The sequence below is a fragment of the Lissotriton vulgaris genome, chromosome 6 (assembly GCF_964263255.1).
Source record: "Lissotriton vulgaris chromosome 6, aLisVul1.2, whole genome shotgun sequence".
In the NCBI taxonomy this organism is placed as follows: domain Eukaryota; kingdom Metazoa; phylum Chordata; class Amphibia; order Caudata; family Salamandridae; genus Lissotriton; species Lissotriton vulgaris.
In genome coordinates, this window is record NC_141694.1 from 1,232,679,922 (window position 1) to 1,232,703,465 (window position 23,544).

General features: G+C 43.0%; 1 protein-coding gene across 2 annotated transcripts in view; it reads right to left on the bottom strand.

The window, feature by feature from the left end:
• Positions 1-23,544, bottom strand: part of TAGAP (T cell activation RhoGTPase activating protein) — a 462,232-nt gene that overhangs the window by 245,385 nt on the left and 193,303 nt on the right. The window contains exon 2 of one of the 2 annotated variants that reach the window (XM_086927328.1): positions 1,836-1,921. In XM_086927328.1, coding sequence (XP_086783454.1) covers positions 1,836-1,921 — 86 coding nt within the window. The remainder of the gene's footprint in view (positions 1-1,835; positions 1,922-23,544) is intronic. The other variant, XM_086927329.1, reaches the window with a different exon arrangement.

Here is a 23,544-nt window from a genome sequence, read left to right on the forward strand (position 1 = left end):
ATATATAGTCTATCAGGGTAGTGGAGGTCATTAACTCCGCCACTGTGGCTTGAATACGGCCTACCATATTTTTAGATCGGCCCTGCAAAGATCTCCATGAGCACACCTCTGACAGAACTAAAAGTTTACAGCACAACTGCCATTTAATAGATGGCCGCTCAGCAATTGTATTTAGTTTTAAAAAACCAGCTACCAAGGCATGAGTTTGTTTTTCAAACACAAAAAAACTAATGACCCTGACACCCTGGGTGTGGGGAGTCACACTAATTTTTTTTCAGTTTAAGACCACCAGAGTTTCAATAGCGATCCTGAACTGAATAAAATGAAAAAGAGCCTATCTGCTCTAAACAGGGAAGATGGTCAGATTAACCTAGACGATGTCCCAACTCCGTTGTTGTGATGTTCCTGATGTTGGCTGACTTGTGTCCATCCTGTTGAACAATTTCCCAGATCTGGGGCTTTCCAGCAACAAAAGACTTCCTGAGCTCCAACTCCCCCCTGTCAGAGAAGAAGAGGGTTGTCTCTATTCAAAGGCCAGTGCCAATAAAGGTTAACTGACTTATGGTTTGCCAAGTAGGATTAAACACGATGCCACAACAGTGGCCTTCTTTGAAGCGCAAGGTAAGACAGGAGCCATGATTCTTTGATTGGTGACGATGAAATGTGAACAAGGCTTCCTTCTGCCATCTTCCAAGGCTGCAGAACAAGGGAGTCAATGTACTGCAAGTCAGTAAATTCTACAGTATTTCAGGGCTGGGAACCAGTTGAGAAATTAAAGAGGAGAATGTTTGGGTTATCTGACCTGATTTGCTTAATGATTCATGCTAGACACTGCTAGGTGACCCTTAGTAAAACCCTGTTTACACTCTCAAATGCAATTGCTTGTTGGTTCTAGGACACCCAATGATAATGCCATAACGCATATGTGGGGCGGAAAAACGATATAAACCGCAAAGTAAACATAGCGTTTAAGAGGGTGATCCAATTAATCTACTGTAACGTAGTTACAAGTGTCCATTCTCTTTTGATTATGTGGTTCTAAGAAGACATCAGAAAGACATTCTACTTGTCTGTCTGGAGAAGAAATTAAGAGTATTTGACACCCACCTTCCCTTTAATCTCTGACTCAAAAGCACCACTCTAAGGCTCATGATAGCTGACCTCTCATGGACCAACAAGAACAAATGTTGCAGCATATAAGTGGAGGAAGCCTGCCTACTATTTATCTACTTTTCTGGGGAAAAAAGAGTGTTTAAGATCCAAGGAAAAGAGGCAGTTGCTTCTTCATGAAAGAAAACAAGCAAGCCCAACTGGAGTTGTTCTTTTGTCTTTGGTCTGGACTGGAAGTGGGGGAACCCCCATTTCTCCACTTGAACCTGCGGTCTGATGTCCGAGGACCATTCTTGAGAAGTTTGGGAACATTTGGCACATCAGAAGTTACTTTGCTACAGTTTCTGAAGATCTTGATATTTGCTCTCGTTGGCTCCTTTCTCAACATGTGCATTTGTTGACAGTGACTGTAGCTGAGTATTAAAGGACTGCAGTTCCCAAAAGTTACTCCCTTTCAAAACCATCTACTAGTGGGCAAACCTTTAGTTCATTGGGTAAAAAAAACAAATGAATAGTTACCTCCTGGTGGTCACAGCCACCATTCGCGTGGTTATATTTTAATTTCAAAGTCAGCATTTTAATGTCTGGGTGCTACATTAGATTTACTTAACTCTCTGGAAAATAGCTACCACTTCATACAGTTATAGACATACAATCTCCATTCAATAATATTCATTTGAAAATGGTAGTCCATTCTAAAAAAAAATATAACAAACACGTCCTACCTGCCTGATGACCAGGGCTTGCTCAATGCTTTGCTGAAAACAATTGACGGGGCTGAACATCTTCGCTGAGCCAGGCTCTTCAACTGCTGAAAAAAGAAAAGTACAGTTATACGTGATGTCTTTTCTAGTGTATCTTCTGCATTTGACATTAAGTAATGTGTGTTCCCGAAGCGATGCTTTTGCAGTGGATCTGGGTCATCTGACCCAAAGACGGTGAAAGATACAGTGCAAATGAAGCCATTTTCTAGGCTGTACAAAGTAGGCATTATGAGCTTGACAAGTCCTTCCGGCCTCTACTGCTTCTTTTGTCTATCTCTTTAAGCTTTATATTCTTAACTAAGGGCCTTATTTAGAGGAGAAGAGTAGTGGGGTTTGGTGGGTGCCCAGTTTACCAACATATTGGTTCTATCAACTCCTTTCCAGGCGAGGGAATGCAATGCCTGCTGTCTTCTCCACAGTCAGAAATACCGCAACAGCCCTTGGACAGCAAGCAGAAATAGCATCAGAAAGCCCATCCAACACGAGTATATTCAATATGGGTTTTGTTACTAACAACGAGCTCCCTTTGGAAAACCAAGTCAATGCTGTGTCTACGTCTTGTTTATTTCTATCTAAGAATGCTCCATAAGGCACTTGCCATGGTTGTCAAGCCTGGGTCGTAAGATTGTGGTCTAGGCTACTATTCCTTCCTGCCTGGACTAGTGCAGTGCATTGTAGTTGGGCCATCCTGCTGGAACCTTGACCCATTTCCAACACAACGTATACAGAACTTGGCGGTCAGAGTGTTGACCAGCTGCCAAACAATAAATAGGTCACTCAGGCCTGGCACTGGCTTCCATTAGATAAGCGAGTGATGCTTGTTGGCAAATGGCTCGCTTATTGAGACTTTTACCAGCAAGGTCCAGAGATAATCTATACCAAGCACAAGAGAGATCCTCCCAACAGACCTCTAAGATCCTCTGATGCCCTTCCATTTTTTGAAATTCCTCACATTAACTAGGCTTGCATAGCTGCAAGGGCTTTTTCCTATTTGGTCCCTAAACTTTGAAACACTATTTATTCCCTTATACCTACCAGCTAAGCCCAATCACAGTATGTTTCATAGGGCTTTGAAAACTTGGCTCTTTCAGTAAACCGCTGTTTCTTTAGTGCCCAGGCACTCTTTCTGGGTAGTCGCTCGTGCTTTATAAATACAATCATCATCATCACCCTCTTTAGGGCAACATGGCCGCTGTCGTTTTTTTACCAAACTTTGGGAGAAAAAAATACCAGTGTGGCAAAAACGTTGATACGATTTTTTAAAACAACCTCCCACTTTGTATGCGTCTCTTAAAAATAAAAAAAAGATGACTGTCTAAATATCGCCATGGCATAGCAGGCCTAACACCATTTTTAAACTTACAGAAGTGTCTGGGAACTGTAAATAGGGTAGGCCAGCTGTGCTAGCAGGGTTAGTGTATCTTCTGTATCAGCTGTTTGGCTGACCTCCTTTCTGTTCTGTATAAAATACCATTACTATTTATCAGGGTAAAACGTGTTTATTTGATTTCTGTCTATAAAAAAGCAATACATAAGTGCAAAGTTTCCATTTGTATACTCGTTACAGCATGTTGAAAAAATTTGCTAACAAATACACAACACATTGGAATGGGACCATGGATGGGAAATAAAATTCAAAGCCAGCATAAGCAAAGCTGAGATGGAAAGGTAAAGTGTGTAGATTCACTGACATTGCTGTAATGAAAACAGGCATGAAAATGAATGAAAGCAAACATTATACAAGGTACTGAGACCATTCCCTATCTGAGATCAAATAGCCAAAATATACCAACACTACAAGGAGAAGGCACGATGGGACGAGTGCACGTAAGGTGCAATAGGGGGCATGACTGATATACAGATGTGAGCTGCACTGTTAAACAATAGTCATGCAGAGCGAGTGCACGCCTCCTTATACTAAAAAACAGGCTTTAAGAAGGTTTGGCTGGGGATCGAACAATAGGAGTAACCAACTACATGTATATATACACACATTATGCTGGAATGGCAGCTCCCTCTGTGTGAAAGCAATTATGTTCCCCTTCCAGCAAGCAAGAGCATTTTTAATGCTCTTGGTTGTTGGAAGCGGAGCATTTGCTGTGGTGCTCCCACAAAGCCACAGCAAATAGCTATGTCCCAGGGGTGGGCACCCCAGGACATAGGAGGAGCCGGCCCTGTGGTATGGCAGTTTCCAGTGAAATCTATGGCTCCAGGAGGGGCGCACGGTTACCTCCTCCTTTATTCTTGTAGGGCCTGCCACCTCCCCGGGGCCCCTGGGATCCCTAAGGCCCCCCAATACAACTTTATCATGGCGCCGGCGGAGGTGGTGGTCCCCAGGGACGGGGTCCGAGAGGCCCTCAAAATAACAATTCTTCACCCCTGGGGTGGTGGTAATCTCTGGGGCATTGGGGAGGAGTCCAAGAGGCCCCTGATATGCCTTTGGAATGTGGTCCTGGGGAGGTGGTGGTCCCTCGGGCATTAATAAGCTCTAGGGGGGGCTGCACCCCCTTCTTTATTATGCAAATGCCCTGGGGACCTGGTCCACCAAGGAGCCGATTACAGGCGAAGCTCTGGAGTCCATGCTTCGTTTTTAAAAAAACTTGCAGCGGGAGCCACGGATCTAGCCCGGGTTCCACATAATTTCTTTTTTTAAATGCTTTTTTGGCATTACGGGGTCCGTGTGGGACCCCCCCCCCCCCCACCCCAAAAAGCCTAGGGGGTCTGGGTATTTCTACCCTGCCCACTTTTCTTTTTTTAAATGTTTTTGGGGGGCTCTGCTAAAGCACAGTCCCAAGATGGCTGCCAACACTTCCTGGTTTAAAGTGTTGGCAGCCAATCAGATTTGAGCACAGGGTCTGTCGGACCCTCGGAGGAACCGCTTCAATATATATATACACAAATTTGGGTTTTGGTTAATAACGCTGCAAATACTGAATGAATGTACAACAAATCACTAAAGGCACTTCCCTGTACAAACATCTACCTTCCTGCCAAATCTGGTGTAATTCGGTTCAGCAGTTCAGGCTATAGCTGTGTTTAAAGTTCCTATAGGAATTATGATAGTGATAAAGTGTTTTGGAACCCCCCTTTTTCTCAGCCTGTGCTTGACGGATCACCCAAAAACTTTCAAGACAACAGCTGGAGTGAGTGTCATATTAGTTTTGAAAATTTCACGAGGATTCGTCAAACGACACCAAAGTTATTGGGAAAGCAATAAATGCTATTCCTATAGAAATTACATTCTAACTACAACTACCTACTGGCAATTGGCAGTAGGAAAAAAATAAAATAAAATATACATATATCAGGACACTGATGAAGGCGAAGAGGCCGAAACACGTTTGTCGATAATTTGTTTTGCAGGAACGATATAATAAATTATAAAGTTTGACAACATCTAAAGGCTCTAGAGGTTGCTCTTTTGGAGGACGTTTCCACTCATGGAGGAATCGTAGTTGTGGCATTGTTCGCGTACTCCACCATACGCTGAGTGAGCACCCGCGGCAAAGAGAAGCAACGGCTGGTGGGCTTGTGTTTGGGAAATATATATATATATATATATATATATATATATGTGTATCTGATGTAGTGAACAAGGCGGACCTGTCTGCCGAAACACGTCTGATCGTCTATATTGGGTAATAAAAACCTTTGATCTTCATCCACGGAGTCGGTGCCTGTTCTTTTCGAAGCCAAGTCAGGATTGGGATAATAAAAGATATATATAGATATATATAGATATATATAGATATATATATTCGGATCACTGCTTAAACACCGCCTCCAGGAAATGCTTCGCAGCAAGCAGACACAGACCCAGGTTTAGTGCAAAATGCTTTCGCGTTTAATCGGCCATTACGCGTTTCACCACCGAAGTAGCTTGATCACATGACAACGCCAAACAAAATGTAAACCAGTTAAAAAGCCGCACCATTGCACGTGACTATGCAGTGAATAATAAACATAAAGAAAATCTTTTCTTAGATTCGCAAGACGATAGTTAGAATAGGTTATAGTTTTTCTATTCCAGTATTTACAAGGCAAACATGATAAATCACTGTATAAATACATGGGTTAACACATTGATATAAAGATAGTTTAAAATACATATATTTCCTATATAATAGTGAAAAAATATATTTAGTACAAAAATATATAAAGTACAAAAATATATATATAAGTGCTCATGTTAAAAAGCCATAAAAACACGTTTTATCCACAATGTTTTTGATTTGATAATAATTTCATAAATGCATTAAAGTTACCAATAATATAGTGATTGAATGCAGTGTCACAATCTATCTGACCTGCTATGTAAATTTGCCATACTGGACTGATTGTAATTCAAAGCTTTAAAATGCGGGTTTTTATCCCCTACAGGACTTACAACATAATTCCCATGATATAGTGATAAAACACTCAATATTGTCAGGGGTGTAGTCTTATGTAGAAATTCATGGGTCGTCATTGTAAATAAGATAAAGAATCATGATTGAAATAAAGGTGCATAAAGTGACTAAAAGTTAAAAAACCAACATGTTTTTTGGTTAAGAGAAGTAGTCGGTGGGTCTTGGAACATGTATGAAAATCAAGTATATTAGATTGAGATTCATGATTCTTGATGACTTAAGGTGTGGTATTTAAAAACAGAATATGTATAAATCATTTTTAGAGCATTCTGAGGGCAAAATGGAAAAGGACTTGTGGAGCAAAACCAAACAGGCCGGAAGAACAATCACTGATTATTTATCATAGGCATGTGTGTAGGTCTTCTGTGGTGTTTAAGCCTCCCGGGTTTTTACTATTAAGATTTAGAATGTAGCGTGTCTCGTGTTTGCGCATTTTCTGTTCCCTGTCACCACCCTTTTTGGTCTTGGGGATGGTGTCAATTACGTAGTATGAGAGGTCCTTCAAGTTGTTAATGTGGACCTCTCAAAAGTGTCTGGCGACAGGGTAAGTCGGGTCCTGATTGACAATTGCCCGAATGCGTTGCAAAACTCTCTTATTGGCAGGAAGTTTTGTGCTGCCCACATATTTTAATGGACAAGTACATTCTAAAACATAGATAGCATATTCTGTCTTGCAGTGAAGTGGTTTAGAAATTTTGATTTCTTTCTCACTGAAGGCTGTATGATAGCTTTTTTTATTTACACCACACTCACACGCCTTGCATGAATTGCATTTGATGAAGCCATTGGATGCTTTTAGCCATTTGCTGGCTGAAGTGGATTCGGGGCAACTGGATACTAAGTTGTTATACATGGAGGTTGCCCTCCTAAAGGTAATACTAGGTTGTAGTGGCATATCGATACCTATCACTGGATCATTTCTTACAAGGTCCCAGTTTTTATTAATGATCTTTGTGATTGCTTTTTCTTGGGCACTATAGGGTATAATTAATCTCACTGATTTCGGGTTATTGTCTTCTTTAACCACTGGTTCCCTGATATTTTTGGGAATAAGGAGAATTTCCCTATCTAATTCTGATGTTTTGTTGATAGCCGCTTGTATAGTTTTCAACAGGTAACCCCTGGCAAGAAATATTTCCTTGCATTGAAATTGGGCCTCCACTAGGTCTGATGGATTGCTACAAATCATTTTTATTCGTAGCATTTCCCCATAGGGGATGCTATGTAATAAGTGCCTAAGATGAAAACTAGAAAAATGCAGGACTGAATTGCCAGCTGTATCTTTTCTATACAGCTTTTTCCACTTTGGTATTAGCCACATAAATTTCTACATCCAGAAAATAGATGCTAGCTGCACTGATGGACGAGGTAAAGTGCAAATTGACATTGTTGGAATTAAGAACACTGACCCAAGTTTGAGCCTCCTCTACTGAACCATCCCAGACAAAAAACAATATATATATATCTCACGGAGAGATACTTGATTTGCCTAAAATCGAGGGATGTTCAGCCAACTCCAAGACTCAAACTTAGTTCCACTTTTCAAAATTCTGCAGATCTGACTGTTTTAGCAGTCAAAGCACCAGTCTTTTTTTTAAAAGCAATTAGATTTTAGGCAATGAAGTTTAAGACAGTGAACAAAAAAGCATGATGGAGAATACAGGCATTTATTCATTTCAGTTGGACCAAGAAGGGTTACTGGAATTACAAATGTGTGATGGAGCTCAAATGGAGGGGCAATAAACAACGTATGTTATGAAGTACCACTTTACAGAAACATAAAAGTATTAGCGGTGAAAACTCATAAGCAGAATTTACACAAACATAATTTTTGTCCTCATGGTTGGATTTGTACCACTGACTGAAATTTATAGCGTATTATAGAATTTGACTAACCTCCAGACACACATCAAGAGTCACTGCCAGCCTCAACAATGGTGAGGACTGGCGTACATTAATCCTGGGCAGAGTTTGCGGAGTTAACTCTGCGAATTACAAAAAAATCAGCCAAACTACGTGAAGTTCTGCGAGCGGAGTTGTAGGTAACCCAGCGGCATTCACACTGATTTTTAGTGCAGGGTGGCATCTCGCACAGTGCAAGAGAGTGTTACTGCTGCTCGAGCAGAAGTTTTATTCAAGCTGCAGCTTTCCTCAATGCAAAAGGAAGGTTTCTCAGTGCGAGCTGTAGCTGTAGCGACCATCCACGACCGCCCGTGTTCAGAAATCTAACAGGGAAGTGGTCTAGCATTGGATTTTACTGGCTCGCACTCGCCAACTAACTGTTAGCGAGCGCGAATGAGGAAAAATCTGTTCCACTACGCAGAGCAGAGTTTTCAAAACTCCACGAGCTCAGCGGAGCGTGAAAAACTCCACAAATTCCACAAACAAAGCAGAGTTCACCACCAAGGCTTAGTGTACATACAGTCTACCGTCCCACTGGCGAATATGTTTCATTCACACTGGCTCATGCCTTCTTGGTAGGAGCTGGCAGAGGTGAACAATTTTGTATTGGCTACAACCTCAGCCTTTTTTCCAGTCCCTTGGGCTATCATCCTCGATTCCCTCTTCCACATGACTTCAGTCCCAGGTACCACTCTGACTGCCCCCACTCTGCCCCACTCTGCCCCTTTTGACGCCTGGAAATATTGCCCCAAATGGGGAACATTTCAAGGAGCTATACATGAAAGGCCTATGAGGCGACGGACGGCCTCTTTCTCTAAAGGCATCATGGACATCTTCTGTTGTTTGTGTGAGACCAGCACAGCCCCTCAAACGGTCTCCCACAGAAGGGAAGTCATCAGAAATGGTGGAGGGCAAGCAACCTCAAATAATCTGCCGTTGTAGAGTTGCCAGCAGCTCTGCCATCAAGAAAACTGCCTTCCCCCATTCTGTAAATGAAGTGGGAGTGGGACTGGGGAAGGAGTAATGAGCAGGATGGGCAGGACCGCCACCTTTTGGGTCATCCTCATAAGTTCAAACAAAGTCTTCAATTTACAGCAATTCAAAGACAATAGAACCTTTTACCTGCACCGATATCAATCATAATTTCCTGGATTGTGCATTAAAACTAAGAAAGGTTTCTAGATCTGGTCCAAATACACCTTCCTGCCAGAAAGCACTAATCCTGTTTCATTAAAATTATATATATTTAATTAAAATTTTAAGTGCAAGCATATGGCAATCATGTTTTGGCAATATTTTGTACCTACTATTTTTTTTTTACTTACGCCTCGCATAATGTGTATACAAGTGTAACCATCATAGCCAGCTACCCCAGGCCAGACCTGCTGGCTTTTCCAATACTCACTGGGCCTTACATCCTGAATATAGGATGCTCTGGTTTGGTTCTCCAGAGTCCACTGCGTCCTCACTACTTAACATCATCTCTACTGCAGACTGAGAGAGCCACTGGTTAGAAGTAATAGTCTGTGTCAGATGTCCTAGCACCAGGACACCTTGGTCTGAGGTCACCGTGCATCTTACACATTTCATCCATCCGTCTATCCATACATCCATCCACCCATCCATTAATTAACTCACTGGAACCTACATACTATGTGGTTAAAGGATGAGAGAACCTCAGATGAAAATGTGGTTTCCTTGAGTCATTAGACGTCTAAACCCATAGAGGACGGGTAGGCGCAGAGGACCTAGCGGGGAATGGAGACTGTGGTCAGCAGACCTTATAACATGTTCATGTTCAAGTAATGGATGCAGGAGGATCTACAGTCCTGATCCTTCTAGATCTCTCTGCGGCATTCGATACATCTCGCATTCCTTGCTCATGGAAAGACTATATGTATGCGGTATCCGAGGCACAGCCCTGAAATTGTTGCAGAATTTTTTAAAGGTCATATGGCAAACGATAATGCTTGGACCCCACCTCTCTCAGAAAGCTTGTCTCAATAAGGGTGTTCCACACGGATCCTGCTTAAGTCCAACATTATTTAATGTATACATGGCCCCATTAGCTAAAATTGTCGAACCACTAGAGTTCGAAATAATCTCCTATGCAGATGATACCCAATTGATATTCCCAATTGGCCATAATATAAAAGCAGAGCAAACCTGATTCTCGGCGGGTTTGCTCACAATTTCAAACTGGATGATGGAGAACTGTCTTAAGTTAAATCCCAGCAAAACTGAGATCATGCTAATGGGGAAAGCCCCTACCATCTGGACTGAGGACTGGTGGCCACGCCAGCTGGAAGTCACCCACACTCCTACCCAATCTGTGAAAAACTTTGGTCTAAAATTGGACCAAACTCTTTCCATGAAAGATTCCATTTCGGCCACATCAGCTCCTGCTACTACAGCTTACATCTTCTACGTAAGATTCTGCCTTATCTGCCTATTAAACACAGAAGAACCCTTGTACAGACGATGGTGATCAGCCGCCTTGATTATGGGAACGCATTGGTAGCCGAACTCGGGGAGACGCTGCTAGCTAAACTGCCTGCAATCCAAAATACTGCAGCAAGAATGATTTTAAATCGTCCTCCAGGCTCTCCCTCAGCCCCTTTGTTGGGAGAACTACACTGGTTACCTGTGAAGAAGCGATCTAACTTTAAAATCTGCTGCCTCACATTCAACACATTAAACGGCAAAGGTCCCCTCTATCTCCCAAAAAAATTCACAAAACAAGTATCTGAACGACACCTCAGATCCAATTCCTTAGCTCTCTTAAAAGTCCCGCGAATACGTCTCAAGCACACGGGTGGCAAAGCCTTCTCGTACCTTGCTCCACGGTACTGGAACCAACTACCCATTGCATTGCGCGAATGCTCCTCATATACTGTTTTTAGGAAAAAATTTAAAACATTTCTGTTCTATTTCAGACTTCTCAGTTTGGACACCTCTCTCAGTCACTAGGTTAAGCGCTGAGATGCCCCCGGGTGATTTGTCGCGCTTTAAAAGTGGACCTAACATAACATAACATAATATAACATGTATGTAGCACTTGCTCTGTCACTGCTGTATTTTCTGTGAGCTGAAATCACATGTGATAAGATACTATTACCCAGTTTGAAGGCTTTCAACAATGGAAGGATGAAAGGCTGAGCTGGCTTTATTAGGACTCAAACTCGGGGCCACAGATAACAGCAGAAGTCAGCAGCGAACAGTTAACTCACGAAGCCCTTTTCTTAGCAATGGCTACTAAAAATGCTGCCGGTGAGGTCAGGTAGCCTGGTGAAGGGGAGGTCGCCAGACCATACCTGGCGTGGTCTATGAAGCAAAGAAGAAACGATGTTGTACAGGAGTTAGATAGTTATCAGAAGCAGAAGGTGACACGATTTCTAATCCTAGAATCATCACTCCACCCACCTGTGTGATCTTTTGCAAATACCTTAATCTACTGGCCTCTGATCACTTTCCTTATCTGTAAAAATAGTGTGAATATTTAGACAAATGCTAGGCAAGGAAGGCATCCTGATGGTGTAGGCATGGTAGGCGGCAGACTGCTGACTTCAGGTCATTTATAACAAGCCCCTCTACTAAGAAACATTAAATCTCTGACCGAGACTGCGCAAGCGCAGCCTACGGTCCTCGACCTAATAAATGGGGAAGAAGCATGCTCTTTCAACACACTTTGGGCTAATCGATGCATCGCCTGGCTAGGCCTCACTTCCCTGATATGCATCGAATGAATATTTAGAAAGAGTGAACAGAGCAGGGTGCTTCCTAATTTCTGTGACTGGGATGCTGTACTATGGTCTCTCCTGGTCAGGTACCCTGGGGTCAGTGAGGTTCCGATGAGTGGAGTGAGGCTGTGAGATCAGGGAGGAGATGCGTCTAAGTAGTAAGAAGCTGTCCATTGTTCAATACTGTGCCCTGAGTTCGAATGACAGCATCCTTACCAGGCATGTCAGATGCTGTGGTGAGGCCTGGGGCCGGGGCCCGATCCCTTTTATGGCCCGGTATTTGCTTATCGTCCAAGTAGCAGAGCGTAATTCAAAGAAACAAGCACGCCGGGGAAAGAGAAACCAGCCACGGTATTTGGTGCCACCTAGTGGTGTTGCAGCGTTAGCTGCACCACGAAGGATTGGCATAAGATTGTGTTTATTATATTAAGTAAATACATGTTGAAACAGAACAAGGGAAGCAACTAATATGTGCGCGGCACGTGGAAAAGAGCAAAGGCTGCCTGCCCTCCACTTCTGACTGGCTTGAATATACTGAACACAAGTGTGACTTCTTTCACGAATAACTTTAAATCCTTGCTGCCTGTGCTCACTTCACAGTTCGGAAAAAAATTAAACATTTATTAAAAGGCTGAGGGTCTAAATACGATTAGCCCTGTGCAGTGGTCTTGGTGCCATACTAGGTTAGAGGTGGTCCCTGGGCCACTAACAGGGGGAGGCAATGTGGGAGCTGGGGGTAGGTGACAAACTGGGCAGCAGGCAAGTAATCTTAGATACATGTCATATAACTGGGGAGAAAGAAGGTATCGACGTTGTTGTTCAGTCTGGTCAGACAGCTGCGTGTGGACATTTTTGTCTGTGATTGGGATTGTGGCCCTTGAGGTTCAGGAAGGCGATATGATTCAATGGTTAAGTAGTTGACTCTAAGGGACACACATTCTGAGCTGTAGTACTGGCACCCGCACTTTCTCCTAGAGTCCTTAGCCTCAGTATATTTATCTGAAAACTGTGAACAATTAGAAAAAGCATTTATAATGCAATAGGTCTCGCATTTACGAGAGTTTGAGCTATTGGCAATGTAAATGACAATCTAAGCCTTTTATTTATGTGTTGTTTTCAAAACAGATAAATAAAAGTAATTGTCATTTACAATGCCAATAGCTGAAAACCTGGCAAATGCAAGACCTATTGCTTTGCAAATGCGTTCGGCACCCGTGCTATAAAACATTAAAAGCGGCACGAAAGGGGGTGGTGATGGACGGAGCATATGGATCAATCAAACACTCACACCCAGTCAAAAGATCTGGGTTTCATCCATCACCGTTCTTTAGCCCACTCTGCCACCCCAGTTCAGACATGGCTATATATATATGGGGTGGCAGAGTGGGCTAAAGAACGGTGATGGATTAAACCCAGATCTTTTGACTGGGTGTGAGTGTTTGATTGATTCAGATGCTCCGTTCATCACCACCCCCTTTTGGACCGCATAAAACATTAAAAAGCATTAGGAGAGAGCGTGTCCTGCAGGACAAACCTATTTGAAAAAGTAGTGATCAGAGGCTGTAATTAAAGCCTACCGAGTAACAACACAGGTAACATAGGGTGTCCTCATGGGAGGTTACAAGAAGAGACAAGGCGTTACTAAGGAGGGACTACTAAGCCTATTGACCAATGAAAAGCCACAGTTAACAGTGGACAATGACACAAGCCAATGAAAAATATGGACGGAGAGTGGGTGGAGCTTCAAGTCACAACCTGAATACAGCATGCCTCGCAGAGCAGCACATGCGCTGCCCAGGCTCAACCTAAAAAAGTTTGAGCACTAAAATATGAATCGGGTTGTGGTCTAGCCCTATTCAAGCCATGACATACTCAGGAACTTAAACTATCTCAGCCAGGCTCAGGATACAGCCTCCCTCCCTCTGACATGGCTCAAGCTCCTCATTGGTACGGATGTATGTCGTTACAACGCGATGTTTTACATCGCAGTACTTTACGACGCCTGTTTTACAACGCAAGTCGTTACCACGACTTGCGTTGTTAGGGGCTGGATAGTGAATAGTTTAATTTACTATTCGAACTCCAGTCCCCGTGGATAGTAGGGAAGGAGTTGGATAGTAAATTCAACTATTTACTATCCTGGAGCGCCCCCAGCGCAATTCGTTGTTACAACTTGCGTTGTAAAAGTTGCGTTGTAAGGTAACTGCGGTGTAAAATCCACGTTGTAAAGGATGTTCCCCCATTGGTACAGTGAGAGCATGCTTCTGTACAGCGCCTTCCATAAGGGGTCAGTTGTGATTACGCTGGACTCCCATTCACTCTTTGGCTCGTCTGCTGAAAAGTAGGATGGCACATAAAGGGATATAGTTTCTCAAAAGATGCCCTAGAACTGGGATAAACTCCTGACTGTAGAAATGATCCACAAGAGGCCCCATGTTGCAGTTTTCAATTGTTGCCACCCAAACCTGAAAAACTGGACGTTCTTCATTACACAGTGTGTAGAACCTGTGATTCAAACAGATCTTAGCAGCAAGTGCCAACTTCATTAACTATCTCACCAGCTATCCTGGATGTTGGTACATTGCCCATGTTTTCATGTGGGCTTGCGGTGGCGTAGGAAATGCAGTTAGATTTAAAGTATAGTAAAACGCAACATCACAGAATGTATAAAATAGCATACCATTCAACGGCTGCGTGTACTGTGTCATCAGATTAGGCTAGCTAAAAAAGCAATTAAACACATAATTATAAAGAAAGCATACTCTAATATGTTATAAAGACGTTGATGGGTAAGGTAAAACACAGTGGCACTGGAGAAGAGATCCTTACACTGAGGAACACAGACATGAAGAAAGAATGCAACCGTCCCCCCACCCCCCGCACACACACAGGGTGGCTGCATAATTTACGCTTAAAATCAACAAAGATTTGTTTTAACTGTTAAATCCCTCTTCAATGTTAATGTGTGCTTTACAAACAAGAAAACCAAGTAGTAAAAAGATTATTATTCTATGTACCTTAAATTAACTTTGAAATGACTTTGTTTCTGTTAATTTCGGGACAGAGCCCATAAATGGTTGAGGCAATAAAGTACAATGCACATCATAAAAAATAAACAGTTAAAAACATTTTACAATAAACAATTATCAACAAAGATCGTGATAGAAACCCACAGCTAAAATAACAGCTAAAGCAGTCAATAACTTGGAAATTAACTCAGAAAAGAATTGAGGCAAGAGGAGGAATCAACACTGCACGTGACTGGATTTTTTCCTGGTGCCAATAGTGCGAGGCTGTTCCATTCTTATTGTTAATTTCTGTTTGGATTTTTGTTCACAATTGTGTGATGTACGAGCCTGTCAGTTGCTTCTGTTTTTCTCGGAAAGACTACCCGTTACCTGCCACACAAATGTACAAGAGTGAATAGTTGCAACTGCTGCTGAGAATTTGAGCAAGTGCAGTTTTAAGATTCAGGCACATCACATAACACTGCCTAAACTAGCATCTCTGGTTGGGCTTACAGTTCCTCTCAGGGTACCTCTCTTCCTTCACTTCCAAAATAGAGTGGCAAGGGCGCCATGGGTCCTAATACAAGAAAGGAAAATGGGCCCATAGTTTGGCAACAAACATGGAATGTATGGGGTACTGTGGGCCTCTGTGTCACTCACCTGCTACACTATTCATAGTAACACCCTTGCTTCCCCACAACCCTATTCCAAATGCCTGCAGAGCCCCCTCCAATCAAGGTCTCCAAAAGTTAAAAGCTGTCAACATGGACCTTTCCTCAAATAATGCACAACAGCGGGGCCTGATTGCGAACTCTTATCCTCTCCTTTCACAGACACTTGTGTGGTGCTGCCCATGGAACTGATGGTAGACCATGAGAAGGATATGCTGTAGCCGCACCCTTGAAGGTTCGCAAAGCCTGGAACAGCCCTTTGTTACCAGCTGTGAGTTAAATCCAGATACCTGCCCAAAGAGGAGTTTATCTCATCCAGTTCTTTTCCTCCTTAAGAAGTCAAACCTGCCGAAACGTATTGGTGGAAAAAGCAAAACATGCAGAATTAGGTACTTTATTTATTATTTCTTTCTTTATTTAAATACAGATTAGGTATGTTATGCGTCATTTCCAAGTATAAACAAAAAGAAATAGGTATTTATCACATTTTGTACATACCTCACCCTGGGGTGATGGTACGCGCTAGGTGCTGTAAACACTTCACCCAGAGGGAGCCATTAGTAATTGGGAACCTATGGGCCAGTAGACGACCAACTGGGCTTGGACTAAAGGAACAATATCTCACTCCTGGTAGGGGCCTCCAAAATGCTAGTGACATCGGGTCAGAAACAGCACTTTGATCTGCTACTGACTCTGCTTCACCCCTTCTAGACTTTCAGTGGCAGCTGTGAGATGTGGTGGTCTCCTCTGACCCATCCCTGCTGGGATTTCAACAGTAGATTTGCAGTGAGCCTGACTTAGTCCTTGCTCCAGTGCTTCTAGAGTTGAGCAGGACTCGCCACTGCCAGATTCCTATGCTAGACATCACACACACACCTTTGTACTTTGGTGCCAGGGGTTATGCGAGGAGCTAGGCATCCGGAAAGAGGTCCTGCGCTGGGGCAGAGAGCAGCTGCAGCGCCATATCTTAATAGATATGCTGCTGCCTTGCATTCTCCTATTGGCACAATACAGTGCAGCAACTTTGGCTACTGAACTATGTTGCGCAATAAGTTAGCAGTTGCGGCTGGTGTCAGGGAAAAGTGGCGGGGGGAGGGGACAAGACAAAAAAGAAAAACATGCATGAGAGCAGCATCAGGATTGGCCTGAGTGGCCTGGATTTTTGCTCCCAGAGAGACTGGGAGCATCTGCCTGCTGTCTCCAACCCGGCAATGCAGCTCGGGTTGGAGACAGCTTCATTGTGCATGTCAGTTTGGCCATCCTGAGACGGACTGTCAAACCCACATGCGCACTGATAACAGTGCACCTACCACTCCCCCTCGTGCCTGTCATGCCCAAGGCAAAAATCGCAAAAAACACAGTTGATGGACAGAATGTAGAACAATGTCATACATTGACGAGCTCAGCTCGTCATGAGCATGGAAAGTGTTATGCGGTGTCTTGGTTGAAAGAAAGGTTCGAAATAAAAAACGGAGCCTTTGTGAATTTGGCCACATCTTAGCCTCCAGACTCAGCAGCCACCAATCCAGGGAAACACAGCTGGAACTTGCCAAGCTACTTCACTTGTAGATATAAACCGAAACATACAAGTAGTTTATCCACTAAAAGCAATAAAAAATGAAGCCAAGAATATCAATGAAAAAGTGAAGAAAACGCATGTAATGATAGTCATAGAATGTGAGAAAGAAACTTATGTTGAAACCTGTTTGAGAAAAACGATGACAACTTCTGTCCTACATATATTATATATGAAGTATTGAACTTGAAACAATACTCAACATCCGTGTAGCACACAATGCAGACATAATTCCCTTTTGTCCCTAATAATTGTATTAAATACTGCCCAACTGGAAGGGACTTATTAACACAGAAGTAGGAAAGAAGGAGTTAAAACGTGAGGATTTACACCTCTACTTTGAAGAATGCAGTTCAATATTGCAATGGGCGAGCAATTCACTGAACTATTCGACCGGGACTGGCTGTGCTGCCCAGCAGCAAATGCAAGGATCTCCATACAAATTGCATTAACCCACTGAGAAATCCTACTAAGCTACGAATCTCTACACTGGCGCCTGCCCTTGGGAGCATTTCGTCGGTGCAACCACTTCAAATATTACCTATCACTCGAAGGGTCAGAGGCAGTGCCAAACAGCTATAAACCCATAAAGTAAAAGGGCAAAAAAACTGTGCATGCGTGATGATCCTGCAGTCCATGCTGGTCCCATCGCACTTGCAAGGTTTGGGTTCCGTGCAGTTTGGGGCCTAAAAAATACAGGTTGCAGCTCACGAGACGAGTGCTGCATATCAAGTCTTCAAAGCCAACGGCAAGCCGTATGTCAAGCAGACACTGTGATTGACAGTTCAAGATCCGTGACAGAAGCGAACACTATGTAAAGCTCGAGCCGCATGGTGATTGGCTGTATTAAAGGCCCTCCTCCATAAGTGATACTTTTGAAGAGTGTTCAGGGCCAGGCACAGGAGGAGCAGTGGAAACCAGGGGTTGATGGGCACTAATGAGATAAGCAGCCAAATGTGGAGATAAAGTGGGGTCTGTCATGGGCTAAAAGAAGATCCTATTTGTGCATCTGGATGTATGTGTGTATGCATACTCAAGTGTAGTGTGTCATGCCCAGCTGCGGTATAATAGTGACTTTGGCATAATGATGGACATTTAGGCATATTTAGTATATGTATGTATATGGTTTTTCTATAGCACAAACCTAGCCAAAAGGCAGGGGAGTGACGCTATGGTGTTATGAGCCCCAAGGTACCCCATTATAGGCCTAGGTAGCTGCACGATCGTCCTACTTTGTTCTACATACCGGCTCGGGCACTGACCTTTCACCTAGTTATGTGCCAAATAAATGACGTGTGGTTTTCTGAAAAAAAACTAGCCTCATTTATTATGCATGCGGATTCCTATTATCATATCTTACATCCCTGCCTAGGACACGTACAGCAGGATTACCATCTTCTGTATAATAACTCTGTAGAAAAGTCAGTGCTATCGTCATCTTTGAACGACAGACCCACAGTAACATTTCATATCTAGGTAGAACCCCTGAGGGTACCTTTCGGGTATAAAAGAGCCACATCTTCACTGGGCAACCAGAGGAGAAGCTTCCATGCTGACATGAGACTCTGAAGTCCCTGCACTCAGAAACTCCAGCAGGCAGTGATCTGACATCCTTGCGGACCTTGGGGTCCTTTGTTCCCTTTCATCAGGTAATGGGGTTGTCTTTTCCGTTGGGGATTCTTGGCTTTACACCATTATACATGCTAGGTACACTTAAGTAGGGTTTGCATCTTAGGAGTACGCTTGATTGCTGCCATGTATCTATATGCCTACATATATTCACTGTTTTAGCAGTATGGCAGAATCCTACCTTTAATTACTCTGTTGATGCTTGTAATCTTATACCTCTGTTTCTGTCTAAGTGTTTCTGTCTAAGTAGGTGATGCGGGTCAGACACTCGAAAAACAGCAGAAGGTCATAAAACCACTTAATAACTGAATATCTGGCCAGTGCTTTATTTTGTAAAAAAGAAAAAACGTTACTACACATAAAAATAAAAACAATGTGAGCTGCATGTTACGATGAGACCGCCATTCGTGGTTTTTTAAGGTGACTAATCTGTTTATATCTTCCAGTACACCTTGGAGATGGCCATTATTAATATCAGTGCAGTGGGTGATTGAAGTTGTGGTTTTTAAGTGCGGAAGGCTATGCATTTAAAGGGCTTGCTGTTACATATGTTTACCAATTTGCTTCCACATTTTGTATTCACCGTGTAGTATGTATTTATTTTTGGTTTTGGCAGGGGATAAAACAAGAGAAGGTGGTGATTAGGGTTATGATTTTTTCAGGTTTAAATTGCAGTGGGTTTTAATATATGTGGGTTTTGGACAATCTTTTAGAATTGCGTTTTTTGGGACAGACCGCAGTATGTTCGCACGCAATCACAATGAATAATTGTTCCACTGAGTTAGATAAACTTTTTAAACAAAAAGGGAAGGAGTGCATTCTGCTTTTCTTATCTTTTTAAAACAAAACTTTTTGAAAGTTGGCATTTTCCTACCTTAGCCATATGGTGTCTGCAGCCTGTCTCTGGATCATATGACTGGGTGCGGGAGACAGTTGGGATTTGTATATTCCTCCTAGACAGCCACACCCAATGCGGAGCTTAGGTGTGCCGGTATGGGCCATCACTGTCAGGATGGGAGGGAGGAGCTGGACCCAGTCCCACTTACACTTGAATAGGCTATGTTCTGTCTCCACACAAAGGGCTGCATACCCCCATAGTTAGTCTGGAGACGGGCCGGGAAGGCAGGGCATTTGTGCACTACAAAGGCCTACCGCTATAAGCTTCTCCCCACTCAAAAGGCACAACAGAGTATATATACTGGAACTCAGACTCCAACACATCAGTACATTTCTGGACCTGTGAATACTCTGCCAGGAAGGACTGTTGTGCTGCTGAAATGAATTCCACTCTGCTGGACTGCTGCTCTGAAAGACTTCTGCCCTGCTGTGCTGCCCTACTGCCTGCCACACTCGTGCCTGGGTGAGAAGGACTAGACCTGCATCTCTTGAACCCAGAGTGACTCCAAGAGCTAGCTGGCTGGCCTCCTGATCTGAAGCCTCAGGGACACAACAAGTTTCCAACAACCTTGCACCTGCACCTGTACTCTTCCATCTGTGGGTCTACCCTGCCAAATGGTGCCACCCCAGTCATGTACTCTTGGAAATGGACTTAATGTGCTCTGATAGCCTCTGTGAATCAAGCAGATCCAATGCATCTCCTCTGCTGCACAGCGCAAATCCAAGCAGAACGACACATCGCAGCTGCTGCATGGATTGGACCAGTCACAAAGCCCGCATTGCCACCGGAGCCCCATTGAAACTGTCACTGCGCAATGTATTCTCAGTGCAGGCCCTCACATCCCTCATAGATGGCAGTCTTGATGACAGACTCCACATCGTAGCCTTTCAGCTCTTCAAAAGTGATGTATCGCCCTGATTGTGTACCACATTCACAATGTTGGACTTCATATTTCAAGCCCCATCAATGGAATCGCATCTCTTCGTCTGTGCAAAGCATGTCCGACACAGATCCTCATAATACCCCTCAAACCACGATTTAAGGTACTCTGTTCAGCGGGCCTAACTGGGTTCTGGTAGCTGGCCTGCACCCCATCGTGGTCAGCCTGAACTTGTGACTTTGTCCTGGTCTTACATGACCAGATATTCACAGTTAGCGCTTTGTGTGTTTTAGAGCTATTTTCAATAAAATCGTTAAACTGGAATATCTCCAGTCCTACTGAATGGATTCTTGAGGTTTTGGTCTTGTTTTATTTCTTAAAGAAAGTTCTATTTTTCAGACTTGGGGTGGGATCCTTTTTGTGTGGTTCTCACTATATTACTGTTTGGAGTGTTGCACAAATACTCTGCACATTGACTCTAAGTTAAGCCTATCTGATCTGTGAAAAGCTACCAGAGGGTTGAGCGCAGGTTAATTTAGGGATGGCTTGTGCCTCACCCTGACACAGATTGATGTTGCTGCTTGACCAGGGCTCCCATCCCAGTCAACCAGCAACCCAATATCTCACAGTAAGTATGCCTCTTGTATTTATTTAGCTTTTGTAAACATATGCAATGTTCACACAAAAATAAAACATTTTACAATAAAGGAGTAGCCAAGTAGCCCTGCACTACAGCCCTGACACCTGAGGGCCTTCCATTTCGAGCAACTCTGCACACGTGATTAGGAAACAATTCTGTCACTCAAAGTGCAAGACAGCTAATTGATGAAGTGGGCTGACCCTCCTCCTTTTGCAGTATGCTGGAGTAAGTGGAAACAAAATGTGAATGACACAATAACATACCAATTGGTGAAGAGGTCTGACTGAAAGCCATTATAATACATATATTTAAAATCAAAAGGTCTTGGCTAAACCAGACCTATACATTTAGTAAGGTCTATTGGTAATTAATTAAAATATCTTAGAGCTGATTTATAACACCCTGTAAATTATTAGTGAAATGGCAGGTCCTTTATTAGTTTTACCCACCACCAGTTCCTGCGCAGTTGACAGGTGTCTGGAAAAAAACGATGCAATAACTGGAGACAACAACAGGCTGCTGAGAACACCAGGGAATTTCCTAGAAATTGGTGGGAGTTGTGCCGTATTGCTGGAAAGCCTTCTGCTAATTTCTGGAATTGGTTTAAATGCTTCAGAGCTTGGAACATGTCCAATAACAAGATCACTGCACATTGTTTCACTTCACAGCATTACTAGAATGTCTACATAGCCCACTTTAGATTTTCCGTTTTTAAGACAATTCATAAACCAGTGAGGTAATTTACATACCTGCTATCATTTGAAAACAGGAAAGTGGAGGAGTCTGAAAAACAATGGGGTAATTTATTTTCCCCACTGATTTACAGAGAAGTGCAGGTCATTTTAGGCAGAAGCGATTCTGGCTTGAAATGAACAGGTGCCTCCTATATAAAGTGGAGGAGTGTGGCTCAATGGTTACAGCGGCAGACCCTGATGCAGTAGTCTGCCCGGGACCAGGGTTCAATTCCTGCCTCGGTGGGTCTTGGGCTCAATTTCCTCGGACCTGCCAATTCTCGCCTCTGTGCCTATTCTAATCATGGGCCCCATTCTGCAACTCTGGGCAATAGCTTGCTTAACCTCCACACCGGCCCCAACAGCGCTAGGATGCCTGGCTTCACCCAGGGGGTGCCCAGGAGTAGACACATCACAGGGAAAGCCGGGAAGGGTTCCACAGTGGTATGAGTAATAGTGCCAGGAAACCACTTGATGGCAGCGCGCTCTACAAATACCTTGACATTTACATTTACATACCATGTGTGTTGCCATGTAGGCATCTATAGCCAATTAGGATTCAACTCCAAATCTGGACATTTTCGGGTACAAGAATGCTTGGCAGTAAAACGGTTCCCTGTAACGTTACCACCGTTGTTTTGCCAGCATATGCTCTTTCATCCTTTGAAGCAGCAGTAACTTAGTAAAGCCAAAACAAGCAAGCAGTTTTAGAGAAAAACTTAAATTGCCTCCTCTGCTACTTCCTCTGCCCATTCCTTACTTATTGAATGAATGTGCCCATCTACCAATACTGATCACCACTTCCTAAAGCTGTTTTTTATTTCTATTCCTACTCTAGGGATTACCCATAAATACATTCTCTACTCCCAGTGCTGCCGGTTCTTTTTAAGTCGGAGCCGACCATACAGCTAATGGCATCTTGGGGACATTTGGAAAGCTTCCCATGGATTGCATTCCACCTATTACTTACCATTGGTGTTGTGGTTTGTAACTCACATGTGCTTGCTTTCATCTGTCTGCTCTGTTTGTTATTAGCAGAACAACTGAGTTCATTCCTTCCCTTGTCCAAACCCTATTTACTGTATTCTTCCACCAGTACTGGATTTCTGTAAATAGGCTTTTAAATCTTGTTCTTATCTTGTCATATTTGTTGTGCTTTCAAGATAGAGGTCAAATGTCAGGCTCTGTCTTCCAGGAAGCTTAGTGTTTACTTTTCTTTCTCTGACTTCAAAGTGAGAGGATTTATGTTACAATCATGCTGGCTACTAGGGGTGCTTGAGGAAGGCTGTAATATGTTAGTTGTTTTTCTAGCACACAATAACATTTAAATGTAAATGAACTGTGAAGATATGTTAGAATATATCAAAATTAGAAAAAAGCACAAATTAAGCAAATCTTTTGGCAATTCTGAAGTGTGGTGGAAACAAATATTTTAATATGATCAAAACAAATCAATACACTTGGACGATGATATTACCACACATTATCGTTTGTGTGCTGTATACTTTTATCAGTAAAACTGTATGTATGTGCAAATGTAATGGTCATATCAATTGAAGATGTGTTGTCTGTAATGGCAGTGTGCT